Here is a 20,786-nt window from a genome sequence, read left to right as displayed (position 1 = left end):
CCTACTGACAACGGAGTGACCCTGCTGGGTGATATCACACAACAAAATCAAAGTTAGGGTCTGTTAAGTGATAATTTAATAAGTGATGGTCTCTACAAAAAACAGAAGAAGGAAATGCATTCAAATGTTCACGGCAAGGATTCCAGTTTTAATTAATATTTTTTTCTTTCTTCATTCCATGATTTTTTTTCAGTCTTCCATTTCATGCTTTTATTTTCATTGCTGCTTTGTTTTCTTCAAAACATGTTGCTATACTCAGGGAAATAAACATGTTGAGTTTTCAGTATGGAGAAAATCAGAGTTTCAGTATACTAAGATCCAGCTTTTAAGCAGGTGCCTTCATTAATAAAAAATATAGTTGGACACGTGTAGAAAATAAGTGATATGTGAGAATCACCGTGAAACCATTTTACTTTACAGTATTTACTGCATTCTGAAATACTATTTATTGAGGGCATTGAGACATGTAACATTGGAAAGGTAAACTACATGTTCAGGGCCCCTTCTTTGTGTTTGTGATAGAGATCAAACCATGGATTCAACATTTTAGTGTTTTGTTGCAAAAAATATAGAATTATACTACATTTTGCAAGAATGCCCTGAAGTTCTTGATTAAAACTTAACATCTTTCAGCCTTCATTTGTTTAACAGCTGTAATCGTATCTGTGCACTAACAATCCCACAGAAAACATAAAATTCATATTAAAATAATTTTACAAAAACATTTGAAGAGCTTTAACTCTAGGGGTAGATCAACATTTCTAAATATTGCTGATGAAAATACCAGGTATGACATTTCTTTTAAAGCCAAATGGTATAACAAAAGATTCGCCTGCTTGTACAATAATATGCCACTAGAGGAAAGACATAGAAAAATCTAGGCCTGAGGAAGTTCTGCCTAGGTCAGAGTACAGGGAATGAACCGTGGCAAAACATTTATGTCAGCAGACTGTTATTTGTTCAAAAAAAACTGAAAAGAAGAACAGAAGTGTTGCCCACACAATGCTGCTGGCATCAGGAGAAACTGCACAGTATCTGACTGTCATTGTCACGTGAAGGATGCCTGTTTCTACAAAGTCAATCCTTAAAATTAATAGATGTTGCTAAAAGACACCCCAGAGAATGCCTGTCTCAGAATGGTGCCACTTTAACTGAGGCAAGAATAGGAAACAGAGAAATACTGTTTCCAAATTCCAAGGCTACATTTTCATGGTCACAGTACAGAAAAAAACAAATGACAAGCAACACGACTAGCAAGTTATATGCCTGTACCATAAATGTATGTAACTTCATTGATACAGTCGTAATATTTATATGAAGGATCCTGACACAGATTTTCAGCTACAAAAACAGTGTTCTGCTGTCTAAAGTAAGGGTTGACTGTTTTTTCAAAAACACACTGTTCTAAATTAAAGTGGAATACAAGGAAGAAACACAGCAACTGTACAGCAGATGCAGATTGTACTACTCTATATATTGTCTCTTTACGAGCACTGTTATACTGTGTTTTTGATTTCTAAGAAAATTTTTATCATTTGGTATGTCAGTTGCCTGCAGCACATTATAACACCTATGCAAACCTCTGAATTAAACTACCCCACACAACTTTATTCCTTCACCTTCCAGGAACTAACTTAAAATTATTATATTAATTGGCTCACATACTATGGAATGTACCCAACCCACAAAAGAAAAAAAGGAACATTCCTCACCATCTTGAGTAAACCGGCCTTCTTGGACAATCTCATGGCATTTTTCCATGTCTGGTCCTGATGCTGCTGCTGTCGGAGTTGTCTCCATTGTGTCAGCTGTGGATACTATCGGGTCAGACATCTGGGTTCTGAAATTCTAGACAGGATAAGAGTTAATGAGTTATCAACCAAAATATTAATGGTCAAGGGATCAAGTATTCAAAATTAGCAAAGCAAAATGCATGAGCTCTTTGTTAACCTTCAATAATAATAATAATAATAATAATAATAATAATAAGTGAACTAAGGAAATTGTTTAGAAAGATTCCAGAGTCAAAAAGGCAATCCAATATTTGATACAAAAAATGTGCGTCTGTCTGTCTGCCTGCATGCCTGTCTGCCTGCCTGCCTGTCTGTCTGTCCGCCTTGGACTGTATGGCTTGTAGCATGTGCTGCCTATATGTAGAAAAAGAGAAAAGCATTGACATCATAGAAGAATGAGAGAAATAGAAGTGCAGACCATTGCTATCTGTATGACATGAATTACACGTGTGTGTGTGTGTGTGTGTGTGTGTGTGTGTGTGTGTGTGTGTGTGTGTGTGTGTGTGTGTGTGTGTGTGTGTGTGTGTAGGACTGGATGTGTCTCTAATGTCGGTACAGGCTGTATCTTTCTTTGTGACAGAAGCTTAGACACATTTTCACAGTAATGAATACAGACCATATTTGATCACAGGAAGAATACAGACCAAATGTGGAGAGGGAAGTACAAACTAGTCAGTCTGTATAAGCTGAAATCCAGTGTCTGTGTATCTGTATGATGATTGTGTGCATAATAAAAGTTCAGACTGTGTTTTGGCTTTTGTGGGAGAAATACAGACTATTTATATCTGTTTGAGAAAATAATAATGGTATGTTTTCATATACAAATGGAAGAAAGACCATAGAAGAAAATCAGGTGCTGCTGTCACTATATGCAGGAAGCAGAAAAAAAGTTTCTGTCTGTAACGGAAGTACGGTCTGTGTTAATTTATATGAGGGTACAAACCATGTTTGCCTCTATGCTTTCACACTATGTCTTTTTGCATGCTGGAAGTACAACTTGTGTATGAGGGAAATGCAGATGGTGTCTATCTGTATGCGAGTCTACCCCCCCATACACACACTTTTACAACTGGAATAAAAACCACATGTATCAAAACAAAGGAAGTACAGACTGAGTTACTTCTATGTGATTACTACATAGGCTCTACTTGCATGAGAGAAGACCAGACTACGTCTCTGTTTAACGGAGTACAAATTCTGTCCCTCTATATAAGTGAGCATCTGACCTATCTGTCTAAATAAGGGCAATGCAAAATGCATATGTCTGTTTGCGAGAGTTTAGAATTTGTCTCTCTAGATGTACAATGGAAGCAGATAGGTTTTGTTCAAAAGGAATCACATACTCTGGTGTCTGAGGGAAGTTCAAATTGTTTCCTTCTGTGTGAGATGAATACAGACTATCATTCTGTCTGATGGAAGCACAGACTCTTATTTCCTTGTGTAAGGTGAGAACAGTCTGATTTGCCTGTGTGTTAAGAGTATATACAGCATTTATTTTATTTTTTGATGAGGCAAATTTGCTGATCCATAGGATTCTGTGCAGTCATAACCAAACATAGTATTTATAGTAACTAGATAAATGTGGTCTGGAAAAAAGGGACACTTCTACGACTGGGAGAGACTATATTCATTTTCACTTAAAAGGTGAAAAGGGAATGTGATGTGAAAGGAGTGGAATGGAGAAAAAATAATATGGCAGCTGATGATGAAAAAATTAGTTTGGTAGTTGAAGTTACAAACAAAAAAGAGGTGGTGATTTTTTTTTCTGAAATTACATTTGAACTTATGAGGAAATAGAAGCTTATGGGATATCAAAAAGGAAAGAAAAAGCTAAATGGATACCAAAAATAATTGTAGCAGTCCTAGTTAGCTCACCAACATTATTAGTATAACAGAGCAGTAAATAAGGCTACTTGATGAATGAATTATTCAAAAAGAAAGTGACAGAGTATGAGTATTCAGTGCTTAGTGTAAAAAAATAATCAGACTGATGCCACAAAAGGCACAGTTACAGACTTCACTGAAACCAGAGAGAGCAAGGATGGCAAGTGAGGGGTTATGTGTGTAGACTAATGCAAAACTGTTTGCGTTTCAGTGATGAATGAAGATGTGTTACCTGTGGAACAGACTCCAGAGAAAGCACATGAAGAGGTAAAGAAAGGAAATTTGGAGAAGGAACCAAAACAGTTCATGGGAACTAGGACTATTTTAATTTACACATTGTTGACCAGGTTAGTCCCATTAGGCCAATGGCCTCTTTTCAGGGTGAGACCTGAGGGTGGTGATATTTATACCGACTAGGGGAAATTTAGCCATTGAACTTTCCCTGCTCTTTTTGATAAGTGCTGCTGGATCTTTTACAGCCACCTGAGCTACCACCAACACAGGCAGGTGGTACCTCATTTTAACGTCTCATTGAAGGATGGCAGAGTGCAGCACCTCCCTGAAGTTACACTGCAGTGTCAGTACTGCAAAATTAGTTCAACTATCAGATGAGGGCATAGAACCCACAACTTTCTGTACCAACGGTGAGTGTGTTAACTGCATGGAATAAAAGCACACTAGCAAATATTGAACTAAACATTCAAGACAAAGAGCTAAAGAAATAAAAGGCTTGTAAGACAAATGAATGTACATTCAGACTTATATTTGTAATAACTTGTCTTTGCTTTGGCTCATTAGCAGCAGTGCAAAGAACTGCCTGCTCACACCCTTGTTCTCCCCTCCCTGTTTATTACCTTAAGACAATCCCAAAGTTAATAAATATTACCTGTGGCAGGCACGATTTTTAAAACTACAATCAACTTTGCTACAGGCCCCATGAGGATCTCCGTGTCTCTCCAACCTAACACCACTCTTAAGTATTCAACTGCGGTACCACCTTTATCATTCTTATAAGAAAAGCGCAGTCCGGGTCTGAACTGTCTGCAAACAGCTAAAGTTAACTTTGAACCTAACACCACTCTTAAGTATTCAACTGTGGTATCACCTTTATCATTCTTATAAGAAAAGCGCAGTCAGGGTCTGAACTGTCTGCAAACAGCTAAAGTTAACTTTGAACCTAACACCACTCTTAAGTATTCAACTGCGGTACCACCTTTATCATTCTTGTAAGAAAAGCGCAGTCTGGGTCTGAACTGTCTGCAAACAGCTAAAGTTAACTTTGAACCTAACACCACTCTTAAGTATTCAACTGCAGTACCACCTTTATCATTCTTGTAAGAAAAGCGCAGTCTGGGTCTGAACTGTCTGCAAACAGCTAAAGTTAACTTTGACCCTAACACCACACTTAAGTATTCAACTGCAGTACCACCTTTATCATTCTTATAAGAAAAGCGCAGTCCGGGTCTGAACTGTCTGCAAACAGCTAAAGTTAACTTTGAATGTGTGTCTACCTGTTTGAGCCAATATTAATTTTCCCCTGGAGAGCACTCTGCTTTGGCTTGTAAGCAGCCCCCTACACCCCCCACCCCCAACCCCACACACACACACACACTCATCTTCCACTTTCTCTCTTATTCTCTTCTGTTAGCAAATGGTATCCATAACAGATCAATTCTGTGTGTTTGTTAATTTAAACTGAGACCACAATAGCCTACTGATACAAGGTTATCCTGTTTTTCCACCTGATAAATGGTTAAGAAATGACTTACAGTTTCAGCGCAGTCCTTGGTTAATTGTGATTGTTTCTTAAACACAAACTTGTCTTTGCTTTGGCTCATTAGCAGCAGTACAAAGAACTGCCTGCTCATACCCTTGTTCTCCCCTCCCCCTTCCCTGTTTATTACCTTAAGACAATCCCAAAGTTAATAAATATTACCTGTGGCAGGCACCATTTTTAAAACTACAACCACCCTTGTCACTATCATATGTTCATTTATCAGTTAACTCTCTTACCTGATTGTTTCCAACCCCCTCATAAGAGCATATATAATAATAATAAATATTACCTGTGGCAGGCACCATTTTTAAAACTACAACCACCCTTGTCACTATCATATGTTCATTTATCAGTTAACTCTGTTACCTGATTGTTTCCAGCCCCCTCATAAGAGCAACTAACAGGGTCTCTACCCGCTTTGCTCCCTACCCTGCCCCCAATTCCCTCCCACCCGCAGTGGTCCCACCTTTATTACACTCACAAACCCCTCCCATCTTTCCAATAGCCAACCACAGCGCTAACCCAACACTACCTCCTCCATCTTCCCACTACTATCACACCTCCTCAACTAACATGTACAAGCATACCTTACCTATGCTCACTGCATACACTCTCCTTGCATATCTTACATTCTACCAAAGCTCCAGCATTCCCCCACTCAACCACTACCACTGTACTACTACTCACACCAACACTCATGTCTCACCCTCACTCAGCTCCCCTCCCACCAACTCAAGAACCATCCCTATGCACCCCCCACATATTCTACCAACTATATTACTCAAACATAAAGCATTGCTACAACTTAACATAGTGACCCTCCCACCATACCTATTACCCACAGAGCACAATGATAAAGTTTCCCTTATAAACAAACACATTCAAAAACTGAGAAAACTAATAATCTCATGCATATCAAAACTAGCCCTAAGTGGAGACATCCACCCCAACCCTGGCCCTACCATCTCCAACCCCAATCCTCATAATCAGACTAGAAACCCCAACTTCTCCCATATTACAGCCAATAGAAAGCCAAGTGACTTCCTTCTACTAAGCCTAAATATTAGAAGTATATCCAACAAAGTCCATGAACTCCATGCCACCATAGACTTGTACTCCCCAGATATAGTCATCCTGACAGAAACCTGGCTAAAACCTCACATTACCAGTGAGCAAATACTCCCTACAGGTTACGGCATACTAAGAGTAGACCGGCTAAACAAGAAAGGAGGCGGTGTAGCTATAATATTTAAACAGCATCTAAACATCCAGATCTTAAAATCATCAGCTCCACAAATAGGCAATGAAGAAATAATATATACCAACCTCAAAATAAACCAAAACAAAACCATCAACATAATTGGATGCTACTTCCCACCTGGCCAAAACATCCCTCCACTAGAAAACCTCCTCAGCTGGTCCACCCACCATCTCCCCCAAGAAACTATCATTTTAGGTGATTTCAATATTGACTGGCAATCCTGTTCTGGCAACCATCCAACCCATCATGTAAACTTTCATGGCTTCACCCAACTAGTCCAGTCGCCAACCAGGATAAATAAAAACTCCAGCAAGCACACTACCCTGGATTGGATACTAGTCAGTAAGAGCCCCCAGTCATATATAACAGGCTGCTTATCAGATAGCCTCAGTGATCACTCCCCAACATTCCTACTCAGAAAATACCTATACCAAGCTAAACCTGTCATCTACCATCAAATACGTAAAAAACTAAACTTTAACCCATTCACATTCATATCATCCTTCAAAGAATGTAATTGGCATTCTCTAAAGTACCTCAGTCTTGATGACACAGTTGCATTTTTTAATACTACCCTCCTGAGCATTCTTAATTACCATGCCCCCATAAGACTTTCCAGAACCAAAGCACAACCCTCCCCATGTCTACAGAAAACCACTAAGTCAGAAATGAAAAACAGAGATAAAGCCTGGGAGCACTGGCGCAAAACCAAAACCCCCTCAACTAGACAGAAATTCCTAGAACTACGCAATAGAGTCAAAAAGTTAATAAAACAGGACAAATTCCAATACTACCAGTCTGCCCTAGACTCCTCACAACACAGCCCCAAACAATTCTGGTCCTCCATAAACTCCATCCTCCACCCAAGTAAAGTCAGTACCCCTCCTCCTAACATCCCTCACTCCTCAGAAAATATTGCTACCTCATTCAACACACACTTCACACAAACCATACTATCACTAGCTAAACAACACAACCCCCCCTCCAACCCACACCTTCAACTAGTAATCTCCCCACTGCCTTCTCTTTTTCTCCTGTACCTACCTCCAACATAAAAACCTCTTAACTAAACTTAAACCCACCAAATTAGCAGCAGACAACCTCCCAAGTAAATACCTACAAATCGCAGCTGATGCTCTGGCCTACCCAGTATCCATCTTGATTAACTGATCTCTGTCAGAAAGTTACGTTCCCACACTGTGGAAAGTATCACATATAATTCCCCTCCACAAAGGTGGACCCTCCACAGAACTAACCAATTACCGCCCCATAGATATTCTCTCTCCACTCTCCAAAATACTAGAGAGATGCATACACTCTCAGGTCTCAGACTACCTCCTTACTAACAACCTCCTTTCCAATACTCAGCATGGTTTCCGACCAAACCATAGCACCACCCCTGCCTTACTCTCCTTTACTAACACTATCCTTCAGCATAAAAACAATGGCTATCTCTCCTCTGCTGCTTTCCTAGACCTATCTAAAGCATTTGACATGGTCCCACACAAACAACTTATCTCTGTCCTCAATAACCTATCCTTCTCTCAATCAGTCACCAACTGGTTTCAGAGTTACCTGTCTGACCACCAACAATCCACTGTATGGGAGAATGACATATCTCCCCAACTACCTGTCTCCATAGGGGTTCCCCAAGGATCCATCCTTGGACCCCTACTCTTCTCTGTTTACACCAACAATCTAGCCTCTGCCACCAAACATGGCACACTCATATAATACGCAGATGACTCAACCATCATCTGCTCAGCCCAGTCCCTACCCAAACTGCAAAAAGTCACACAGGAAGCCTTTTCCTCTGTTGAAACTTGGTTATCCAATGCCCAATTAATACTCAACCCAAACAAAACTAAACTACTCATCTTCCAACCCACCAAACATACTCAAAACAACTCTCACTTTAACATCACAGCAAAAGACAACACCACTATATACCCAACTGAACACACCAAACTGCTAGGAGTGGAATTAGACAATAAACTAAAATTTGACATTCACATATCCATGACCATAAAAAAAGTCCACAAAAAACTAGGGGCATTATACAGAAATAAGCAACTTCTCACCAAAGCAGCAAAGATTTCAATAGCAAATTCCCACCTTATCTCCACCCTACTTTATGCCTCTCCAATATATACCAACCTAAGGCAATGCGATCTAAACAAGCTAGAGACCTGCTACAACAAAATCACCAAATTCGCCACAGGGGCATCCTATCGTAGTCACCACTGTCTCTCACTTGCTGAACTGGGCTGGCTTGAACTGCCTCACCTCCTTCAGTGGTATCAACTCTCACTCGCCCACAAACTAGTAAACCATCCACTAAATGTCCCATCCCTTCAGAATCTACTCCAACCCTTTCGCACCACCAGACCACTAAGATCCAGCAACAAAAATCACTTGCAGATCACTAAAGCCAATAACTCTGCTGGTATAGCACTATTCTCTTGCACCATAACCAAATTATGGAACTCCCTCCCACCCACAATTACCTCCATACCATCATGCACCCACTTCAAAGTTTTACTAAAAGCACACCTAAAAACATGCTGGCTATGCCCTTGCAACTCCCAGTCTAATATCATCCACCCCATCCAACCACTACCTTTCTTTCCACTCCACTAACTACCTTGATTATAGCAAGCTCAGATGCTCATAAGCCTAGTATTTATTATACAGCAGAAACTTCTTATTGTAACATTTGTTAATGTCTGTTATGTACTTCACAGATAAAGATTCTAGTTGTCTACTGATGTAGTATGTTCTTCATCTGTAAATATGCTGTAAGTAATTGCTATGTTAAACTGTTAATCACTATGTAATCCAATGTAACTACTGTCTGTTTATTTTAACTGTGGAGCTTTTCTCCCCGGGCCTCCGCTGAAAATGGACCTACGTCCAGTTGGACACTCCCGGTCAACAAATGTAAATAAATAAATAAATAATACTAATGCATAACTAATTAGAAGAATCTATAGTCTAACAAAATGTCAGAGCTTCTGAGAGCACAGAACCACAAACATGTAACTCAAGTTAAACATCCTCTATTCAGTTACAGCACCCAACTTGCAAAGCAGCACTACAAAATTACCTATTTTTAGAGGTCAAATGTAACTAAATACCTTAGGCATCATACAATGTAGTAGAGCATTGGAAACTACCTAACCAAGAAACACACTCACACAAGTTTCATTGCCTATACCAGGGCAGCATAACTCTTTATTACTAGGCTGAAAGTATATTACTACAAAGGCCATTCAATATGTCCTGCAATAATAACTGAAAAATGCATACAAATCTGAAAGCAAGCAACTGAATACTAATTTATCACCACCAAAGTGTCAACCTTTGAAATTATCACAGAAATTGAAAGACAGGAATGAAGTTATAAATTGATATACTATTAACATATTTATCTACTGATAATATTTAGATACAATATGTACCTAAAACAATGGGCACAATGTTTTGAAGTTGTAACTGCAATTCTTCATTAAGTAATGCATTAGGATGAAACATTTCTTTGTAAATAACAAATATATATGTTTCTACTTACAGACTGTTGCATTAAAGTTGACTTTAAGTCTGCTACTTAAATAGCAGTGTTTGAACAACTGTATTAATATTTGATGGCAAAGTTGTCCTGGGTCATGACTTAAAAGAGTCAACAGAACAGCCTGCATACCCAGTAAACAAATGTAAAATAAATAATATAAGTAAACATGCTGGTACAATGATGAACAAACTTCAATACCAGCAGGCAATGATGCTCTAGAAGTTGTAACTCTTAAAATGCTACCAGATTTAAACTAGAAAAATTCCCCATTAAAAAGCTGACATTGAAAACTAATTTAATGAGTTCATTTTACTTTTGTATCTTTTATTCATTTATTACTGCTAACAGAAGGGATGCTTTTAACATAAGTTCTAGTACTTTAGCATTGCCTGAAAAAGTTTTTTTCTGTGATAAGTAACTTAGAGTAAAATATAATTCACCTAGAGACCATGTTTTTAAAAATCTGATCCCTGAACTATTTGTTGAAACGATGATTGTGTAAATGTATTACTCAGAAAGGAAGGCAGAAATGTTACAACTAGATATGATGATTAATTGAAAGGTGCACTGCTTTATTTACACCAGAAACTATTCTTAAAGAATACGGGGCATGGGAAAGGAAATGGAGGCCTGTGCGTTACAATAAAACTGGAGTTGATAGAAAGGATAGTAAAATATTTACAGAACCTTATGTTGCAGTCGAAAGTATAAAGCTCTGCGTCTGTGTGCATGTGTGCATGTTTCTGGAGAGTTTTACATACCAGTGCTTAGACAGTAAGTACAGTAAGCAAATATACAATAATTACATTATGGCAAATTTAAAAACATTGAAGCAGAATGTGTTAAAAAGACTAGCTAGCATCCTTAAATATTTAATATCTTTCTGTATCATGTATCTATGGTTCTCAGTGGATGACAAAAGGAAGTACACTTAGCTGATTATTAAGGAGACAGAGATGCAAAACTACCAAACTATCAGAAAACACTATTTAAAAGTCCAAATAAATCTGAATGAAAGAATTTGGGTGTGTGCTGGGGTGGGTACATGAAGAAACATAGTCAAAAAGAAGGAAAAGAAATGTGCTAAACTGAGTACAGTAAAAAAAAGTATAAAAGAAGACACGGTCATTTCTTGTTTTCAAGCAGGTCATTAATGGTACAAAATAAACCTAATTTACAAAATGGGAAAAAAAGAGCAGATGTTTCATAATAAAGAATAGTTATGAAAAATCATACCATAACCATAGATGTCCTTCTCTTCTATATGCTGCAGTATTCATAAGATAAGGGAGTCCACCTCCAGCTGACTCATATGTCCAGCCAGTATCCAAAAGTCTTGATGCTATCGCAAGGTACATGCTATGCTGCACAACATCACATGTACGTCAGCCATAAAGAGACATTGGGTATAAAGCGGACATCAGCATGCACCTACCTCAGAACTGTATGCCACCCAGCACCAACCTGAGATCCTAGTTGAGAAACATATCAGCAGGAGGACTAAGCAAGCATCAGGAGGAAGGCAGGTGGGAAAAGCAGTACTGCAGCATATATAAGAGAAGGACATCTATAGCTATAGTAAGATTTTACACAACTATTCTATGTCCTTCTGTTCAGATGTTGCAGTATTCATACCATAAGGGAGAATGCCAAAGCTCAGGCTTGGGACTGGTTGGGAGGAGGATGAGCCAATGCTTTTTCTACAAATCCATGCAGGATTGCTCTTGCAAAGCCAGCTCTGGACTTGGAGATGGTGTCACACTTGTAATGTTTAGTGAAAGTATGGACAGAGGACTATGTAGCTGCCTCCACTATAGAGCCAGTGTCTAAACCTTTAAATAATGTCCCTGAGGCAGAAACTGCTCTAGTAGAGTGAGCCTTCACTAGGGAAGTAAGGGTCTTACCATTAAACAAATAACAAAAGGAAATAGCTTTAGAAATCCAGCTGGAAATAGTTTGCTTAGAAACTGATTGACCCAGAGTGCTTAGGTAATAAGAGACAGACAGTCAGTCTTACAAAAAGGCTTGGTTTTGTCAAGGTAGTATCTGAGCTGCGTATGCACATCTAAAGTGTGCAATATTCTCTCACTGAGACACTGAAGGGAAGGGAAAAAGGTAGAAAGGTTAATGGACTAATTTAGGGATTGCTCATTTACCACTTTAGGCATAAAGGTACGGTTAGTGTACAGGGAAACTCTATCTCTATGAATGACAGTGAAGGGGGATTGAAAATCAGGGCCTGTAACTCTGAGACCCTTCTAGCAGAGATAATGGCCACTAACAAAACCATTTTCTAGGTGCAATGCTGCAGGGAAGACGAGCTTGTTGGTTCAATCAGTCCCAGTATAAACTTCTCTTGCACAAAGTTTAGATCCCAAGGAGGAAGTATTGGTTTCCTTGGTGTTTTGATATGAAGGACGCCTTTAAGGAAAAGTTTTACCTCTAACCTAGAGGCCAAAGGTGGAGCCATAGGCAGACAAGCAGATATGGCTGAAAGGTGAGCCTTCACCAAAGAGTAGGACAACCAAGCCCTCATCAATTCACACAGATAGGAAAAAACCACCAGGACATCAACTATCAGCGGTTGTAGGTCCTTTTTATGACACCAGATGGAAAACATTTACCATTTGGAAATGTAGGATTTCGTAGTTGTGGGTTTTCTGGCCTCCTGTAGAACTTGTAGCATGCCCTGTTAAGAAAAGGTGTCTATAAGGGATTAAACCCTATCACCTACAAGGTCAGGTTCAGGGTTGACAGTTGTGGATGTACTAGGGTCCCCTTGTCCTGAGTGAGTACTGTCATCCTGTGGGATAACTTGTGATGATTGCCCCTGGCTAGGTGCAGGAGAAGGGGGAACCAGTGCTGCCTTGGCCAAAAGGGAATTGCCAACAAGATATTTGGCTGATCCTGATGAATCTTCAGTATGACCTTTTGTAGAAGAGGCACAGGGGGAATGTATACAGAAACATCCCCTTCCAAGAGAAAGATAAAGCATCCACCTTCCACACCAGGGGATGTGGGACCCTGGCACAAAATTCTGGAAGTTGTCTGTTCATGGGGGAGGCAAAGAGATCTATCTGAGGCATACCCCAGCAATGGATTAGGTCCATAGACATACCCTTGTGCAACATCCATTCATGCGATTGGGTCATGGACCTGCTTAAAGAGTCTGCCACTGTATTCTGGGCTGAGGGGAGATAGACCACTTGAAGAGAGATTTGGTTTTGTAAGGCCAATTCCCAGGCAATTAGGGCTAGCCTCATAGAATGTAGACTTCGTTCCTCCCTGCTTGTTGATGTACCAAAGAGCCATGGTGTTGTCTGTGAGCCACCTCAGTACTCCTGGAACTAGGTTGCTTTTGAAAATTTTCAGTGTAAAAACCAGTGCCTTCATCTCCTTTATATTGATATGTTCCTGTGCCTGTTTGGGAGACCAAATATCTCTGACCCTCCAGGCTTGAAGAGTTGCTCCCCAACCTGTGTCTGAAGCACCTGTGAATAACTCTAGGGAAGGAAGGGGTGGTTGCAGAAGTAGGCCAGGGTTTTTGTTTACCTGCAGGATCCACCATTCTAGTTCCCTTTTATGCAAGGAAGGAGTGAGATCAGAAACTCTAAAGGATGTGAGTGTTGCATCCATACAGTTCTTAGATACCACTGCAACTTCCTCATGTGTAATCTTGCTAAGGGTATCTTGGGGATAGTGGATGCAATGTACTCTAAGATATGAAGGAAGTCCCTGGCTGTCAATGACTGAAGAGGAAGGATGCTCTGAAAATAGGAAGTTAGGAATAAGACCTTCTGTATGGGAAGAGAGGCTAACATTTTGTCTGTCTGTACCCTGCATCCCAGGAATATGTGATCCTGCAAAGGGGTGAGAGAAGACGTCTGGAAGTTTACAGTGAGCCTTAAACTCTGTAGAAGGGCAATAATGAATCAAAGATTTTCCTGAAGAAGTTCTGGGGTCTGCACTTGAATCAAAAGGTCATTGAAGTAAGGGAAATTTTGAATTCCCTGCATTCTGCAGAATGCTGTGACAGGAGCCAAGCATTTTGTGAAAACCTTTTGTGCCATAGAGAAACCAAAGCACAAAACTGAAAATGCAAGGAAGCAATAGAAAAATGTAAAAACTTCCTAAATATTGGGTGGATAGGAATGTGAAGACAGACATATTTTATGTCTAGGGACACCATGAATGCCTAGGGAAGAATCAGTGGGAGAAGGGAAGGTAAAGGCGACATATGGAATGAAGGGACTTTGAGACAGCTGTTTAAATAGGAAAGATCTAAGGCCATCCTTTCTGGGGACCAGGAACATCCTGGAGTAACATTCCTTTTGTTTTTGGGAAGTGGGAACTTCTTGGATAATCCCCTGAGAGATCAGGTCTGAGATGACCTGAGAAAAGAAGATAAACTGATCTTTGGGGGGAGATCCCTCTGAATGAGGGGATTTTTTTTCCAAACCATGAAATACCCTGTTTTGGTTATGGAAAGGATTCAAGAGTCCTGATTAATCAGTTTCCAAGCTGAGATGAAGAGACAACAGATTGGATGGCCTTGGTGGCTGGTAGCCACAGGCAACCTGGCTTAGGTTGTGACTGAAAGGACTGTTTTGGAGCAGGGGTGGAAGAAGCAGACTTTAAAGAGGCTGGCTCTCTGGGTCCCTTTTTACTTTTAGGAGAAGACAGGGATGGCTTTCGGACAAATGCAGCCTTAACTGAGTAATTCCTTTGAAACAATGGAACTGGAGATACAAGAATATGTTTAAGGTCCTGTAACTCCTTTCCTTTCTCCTGAAGAGATTTGAAGAGTTCTGTTGCTGAACTCCCAAACAAGGCTTTGTTATACAAGGCTGAATCCAGCAATTTGGTCTTGAAATCTTCAGGCAGAGGTTGTAGTCTAAGCCAAGAGTGTCTTTTAAGGACTGACCCAGTGTCAGCTGCCCTAGCGGAGGCATCAACAGCATTATAACTGCACTTGATGGCGTGCCTAGTCACTTGTGCATTAGAATTAAGAATAGCTGCTAATTTAGATTTTGCTGGGGAACCTGGGATGTCTGCAAAAATTTCTCTGCATCAGCCAGAAGGGTGAAGGAGTACTTTGCCATGTGGGTCTGATAATTTATTGCATGGAAGGCCAAAGTGGCAGAAGTGTAAACCTTCTTTCTCAAAGGTTCCATGACCTTATTCTCCTTATCAGAGGGTAAAAAGGAAGTGGACACTAACAATTTTAAAACCTTATCCATAGAAACAGATAATGGTAGCCAGATCAGCAGCAGGAGCCTTGAAAAGAAACTGGGAGTCCTCCGGTACCTTATAGTACCTGTCTGGACATTTGGAGCCAGCCGTGAAAACATCCAGAAAGGCAGGCAGGACTGGAGGGATAGTAGAAGGAGATGGAGAATCCATCTGCAAGGGATCGTAGTACCTCTTTTGAATGCCTGAAACTTGGGAGCAGTCCCACTTGAAAAAATCTTTCATTTTGAGAACAGTGTCTCCAAAAGAAATGTCCTCCCCAGTGGAATCTGTACCATTAGATTCCTCATCTAAGGAGGCATACCCTAAGGGAGAAGCCAACTGTATAGAGTAGGCTAAGGACTCCTCTCCAGAGGAATCCTCCTCCTCTGAGGAAGTGTCATCAGCTGTCCTTTTGTAGGTTGAAGAAGGAGAAAAGAGCTGCAGAGGAAGAGAAGAAGGAGGAGATTGGCGAAGGGCATGAAGCCATTAAAGATGCTTTGAGAAAAAGCTCAGGGGGCTGCTGAGGTGTAGCAGGAGACACGTTTAGTTCTAGCCTTTTTCTTTTGGGGAGTTTCCATATGGTAAAAGGTGGAAGGACCAGACTTCAGCCTGTATTCAACAATATCAGAGAGCACATCTTCATACAGCATGACTTGTGTGATGCCACAAAGACCTTCAGAGATAACGAGCCTGGGTTCCTCCTTATCACCCTGATTAGATGCCTGCCCTTCCCTCACAGATGTGCCAGCAAATTCCTTTGGGGCTTCCACTGTGTTACCCACCGAAGGTACATCACTACCTCCAGCATGGTCTCCGAGCCTACACCAGCCTAGGGAGAAATGACTGGAAGACAGGGCACAGCTGAAGGTTCAGGCCACAATTTTTTGGCCTTTTCTGTACAGGGTCATCCAAATGGCCTGACTTCACATCCATCTTATGTGCTAGGCACTTAAGGTGTTGGTTTTCTAAGTATAATTTTAGAGAGGCTAGCTGACACTGAGGGTCTTAGGGATGAAGGACTCTGGGACTAGACAAAAAAGGCAAAGTTCGTGGGAGTCTTTATGTGGAATCTGCCCTTCTTAGCTGACATGAACTCAACAAACAAGCAGCAACAAACATTTTAAGAAGAAAAAACCCCAGTGAGTACTTATCTGGTAACTGGAACACAACAGTTCTGGTGAGTGAATGTCTGGAGCAGAAGGGCATCTTATATTTTTACATCTTTGTCTTTTCGGCTTTTCCCGGTTAGGGGTCACCACAGTGGAACTCCGGTCCGCTAATGATTGGCAGTAGAGTTTTACGTGCTGGCTTGCCGGGCCTAACGCACAACCTTCAATGAAGGAACGCCCATTCATGCATGTCGCCACACAGAAGACGCTCTAACTGAGAATCGAATGGGCAACGTCTAACTGTGAGGCGACAATGCTACCGCAGCACCACCACTGCAGTAATACATCTTACATTTTTACATCTATTGCATGAAAATAATTTTAAAGATTTGGAACAGATGAACACAGCTGTTGCTGGTGAAGGGAATTTGAAGGAAATAAAATTGCACATTGTTAGAACGAGGACAATGCAAAAGGCAAGGTGAAGAAAAACGTGATTAAAAGAAAAACATGAAAACAAATACAAAATGCCAAGAACCAGGATAAACCACGACACCAAAAAATGAAGAACGAGGTCGGACCCAAAATGGAATTTATTGCGAACAGCACCACAAACACAGTCGATTTGAACAGCAGCACAAACACAGTCGATTGACCTAGGTTTTGTCCTGTATGGACTTCTTCAGAATAAAAAATCAGCCGTAAAAAATCACTTAAGTAACAAACATCAACCCCGCCCATGTCATTAACCTTTGAATTATCCAATCTGATAAAAAATGAATTAAAATAACCAAACATACAATAAATAAAGGTGATGGTAATGAAAATGAATACTAGATATAAATTTTACACATACAACATAAAACAAAAACCAAAACTTAATAAACTACACTCCATATGCGCTCAAATACATCAATAAGTTAGCCCAAAATATGTTTGAGCTTAAGAACAGGCTTAATCGTGCAACAATCATTCAACCCAGGGTGACAATGCGCATCCAATCTAAGTTGCCATCTAAGCTCACATAAGTCTAAATGCACCTCTAAAGTTCTACCCTGTAAATTGTACTTGATTTGTTGCAATATACAAAATTTAAAAAAATGTTCCGAACAACTGGAGATATGCCTGGCTAAAGCGTTAGTTAATTTTAGATGTTTAATGTCCAATAGATGCTCTCTTACCCTTTCTCTAAAAAAACGGCAGGTTTTCCTCACATAAAAAGCAGGGCATACTTGACACTTGGCCAAATAAACCACATTTTTCGTGTAACAATCAAAATGGCCTGTAATACAAATATGCTGTTGATTAAATGTCAAAGTATTGCCCGTTACCAATATATGTTCACAAATAGTGCATCTCCCACATTTAAAATTGCTGGATACCCTGCTGTTACATTGACTTGGGGAAAGAGAACATCTTTCAAAAATCTCTTTTAAGGAGATGTCCTTCCTATAGGTAAACTTAGGTACAAAAGCCATTTTGGCTGCTATATTCTTGTCCATTTGCAAAATACCCCAATTCATATTAACCATGCCTGTTATGTATTCAGAGTCAGAATTGTAAGTTAAAACATAGTGCAATGGATGTTCATCTAATCTTCCTAAACTTCCTACCATGTCAGGTGTAGGGTTGGAAGTATCCGTATTACCATCTTTGAGAATGGGAGTATAGAAGCCCATATCTCTTTTATATTTGATCTCTTTAAACAATTCTAGGCATAATTCCCTTGGATATCCTCTATTTAAAAATAAGGTAGTCATAAAATTCAATTCTTCGATAAAATCCTCCTCCTCACTAACCATCCTAGCAGCTCTCACTATTTGACCCTTTACGAAGGCTCTTTTTTGGTGCCTTGGATGCCAACTACTATATTGGAGGTATGAATTCGAGAAAGTGGATTTTCTATGTATATTAGATTTGATCGTCTCTAATGTCTTGTCAAAAGTTAATCTAACGTCCAAATATGTAATGGTATCCACATTAAGGTCATGAGTAAACCTTAAAAACCATGCTGTATTATTGATGTATTCTAAAAAGGCATCTAAAATGACAAGCTCACCTTCCCATATAATAAAAATGTCATCAAGGTAACGCGTGTAAAATGTAATAAACTGCCTGAATTCACTGGTAAAAACATAATTTTGCTCCCAATATGCCATGATGTAATTGGCATAAATTGGGGCACAGGCAGCACCCATAGCTACACCAGAGTGTTGCTTAAAAAGGTGCCCTTCAAAAAATATAAAATTATTTTTCAAAACTGCCTCCATAAGTTTAACAAAAACGTTAATCTTATCTTGTTCAAAAATACCTGTCACCAGCAGTTGTTCTTCTAACCATGTGAGACCGATGTCATGGGGAATGACTGAAAATAGGTTACACACGTCTATGGTAAGAAAACATGAATTGTTGTTATACTTAAATTTTTTGACCCTTTCCAAAAAATCCCAAGAGTCTTTTGTTATATATGGGAAAGCATTTAATCCTTGTTTCATATGGTGATCTAAAAATTGACTTATGAAACAAGTTTTACACCTCTTACCATCTATGATAGGTCTAAATTTAACGTTATCCAACCCCTTATGTATTTTGGGTATACCAAAAATGCCACTAAGTACTGGGTATGGATTACACATAAATTCATACTCAACTTCATTCAATTTCCCCTTGAAACAACATGTCTTCTAACATGGGGTCCAATTTTTGATATGCAATATTAATTTTGTTAATACTGGTTTCTACATAGTTATCATCCATAAGCATGGTCATCATAATATTACTGTAATCATTGTTATCAACTATGACTACCCCATTGCCTTTATCGGGCTTCATTATACGTATATTGTCAACCTTTTTTAAATTATTTAACAATGTACACTCAAACTCTGTCAAGTTCAGACATGATTGTCTTATGGTTTTCCTATAATAATCCCTAATGTCAAGTTCACACATTTTTTCAAAAATAGCTATAACAGGATTGAGGGTAGGATTGAAAGTACTTGGTTTTGTCATAGACCTTTGTTTGTTAACCACGTCAACCCCATCAAAGAAAACTCTTAAATTCATTTTCCGTACAAATAATTTTAAATCAATTAAGGCTTCAACCAATGTGCCCTTCCTACATGGAACAAAGGTGAAACCCTTGGAAAATAAATTAACATGTTCAATGTTAAAACTGTAGTTAGAATAATTAAATAACTTAAAATCACTGGTAGCGTTTTCCATAATAATAGGGTTACTTAAAAACCCATTATGTTCCCCTTGGAAGAACCTCCTTCCTGATTCTACGACATCTAAGGACCTTCCATTGAGGGCTATATTCTCAGCGCCCTCCTGAATAAACAATAAATTATCATACATATTTTTGTCTGCCCCTTTCTCAATGTTAACAGGTCCCACATATTCATTATGTGTATCATTAAATATCCCTTCCATCCCATCCTTACTATCCAACACTTCCGTATGATCAATAACACTTAAAATACTAGACGAAAAGTGTTCCACCACACTAAAACAGTTATGTTGTTCTTTACCATCACTTGAAACCACATCACCAAAACCTTCTTTAACAGAATAAACACTTAAATTTAATAACTCATCATATACTTTAATAGAATTTGTGGACGCTTCTGTAAAACTACTGTTTAAAATAAAAAAATCCAGTGCATTAATGTGTGCATTGTCATGGCCCTGTGCCGTCACTTCATCTATATCAGAAGATTCAGAAGATGAAAACAAATACATATAAATTGAAGGTGTAATCTACAAACATCAGGATTATTTCAAAATTTTGTAACAGAGATTTATTTTACTAATTTTAAGGAAAGAATCATACTTAAGTTTACTCAACAAGACGTGCATTGTCGTATTATGATACAAAATAATCCTTGGTGTTATGATATTTATTCTGCATTTGAGATCAAGATTCTGCTTAATTACAGTACTACACAAGTCAAAAAAGTATTACTGTGGAAAAAGAAATACATATTAATAATACATTTTCCTCATAAAAACGTGAAATACAAAAATATGAATATATATCGGCATCTTATAGAATCTACAAAATAAAGAGGCAGTACCAGTCTTAAGTACATGCAAGAATCATAGCGGAGGATGGAGCTGCTTGTAATTTAAATCAAAACATAAGTGGTATACAGGA

At 39.2% G+C, this 20,786-nt stretch overlaps 1 protein-coding gene across 1 annotated transcript in view; it reads right to left on the bottom strand.

Annotated features, from left to right (window-relative positions):
- The window catches only part of LOC122809128 (myoD family inhibitor-like), a 343,926-nt gene that overhangs the window by 178,716 nt on the left and 144,424 nt on the right, over positions 1-20,786 (bottom strand). The window contains exon 2 of the mRNA XM_044080390.1: positions 1,713-1,848. Within this exon, the coding sequence (XP_043936325.1) occupies positions 1,713-1,833 (121 nt within the window). The 5' untranslated portion in view covers positions 1,834-1,848. The remainder of the gene's footprint in view (positions 1-1,712; positions 1,849-20,786) is intronic.

The sequence above is a fragment of the Protopterus annectens genome, chromosome 8.part0, assembly GCF_019279795.1.
Source record: "Protopterus annectens isolate FY-2018-M chromosome 8.part0, PAN1.0, whole genome shotgun sequence".
Lineage (NCBI taxonomy): Eukaryota > Metazoa > Chordata > Ceratodontiformes > Protopteridae > Protopterus > Protopterus annectens.
Note: the sequence above shows the minus strand (reverse complement) of the source record. Positions and strands in the feature narration are given on the sequence as shown.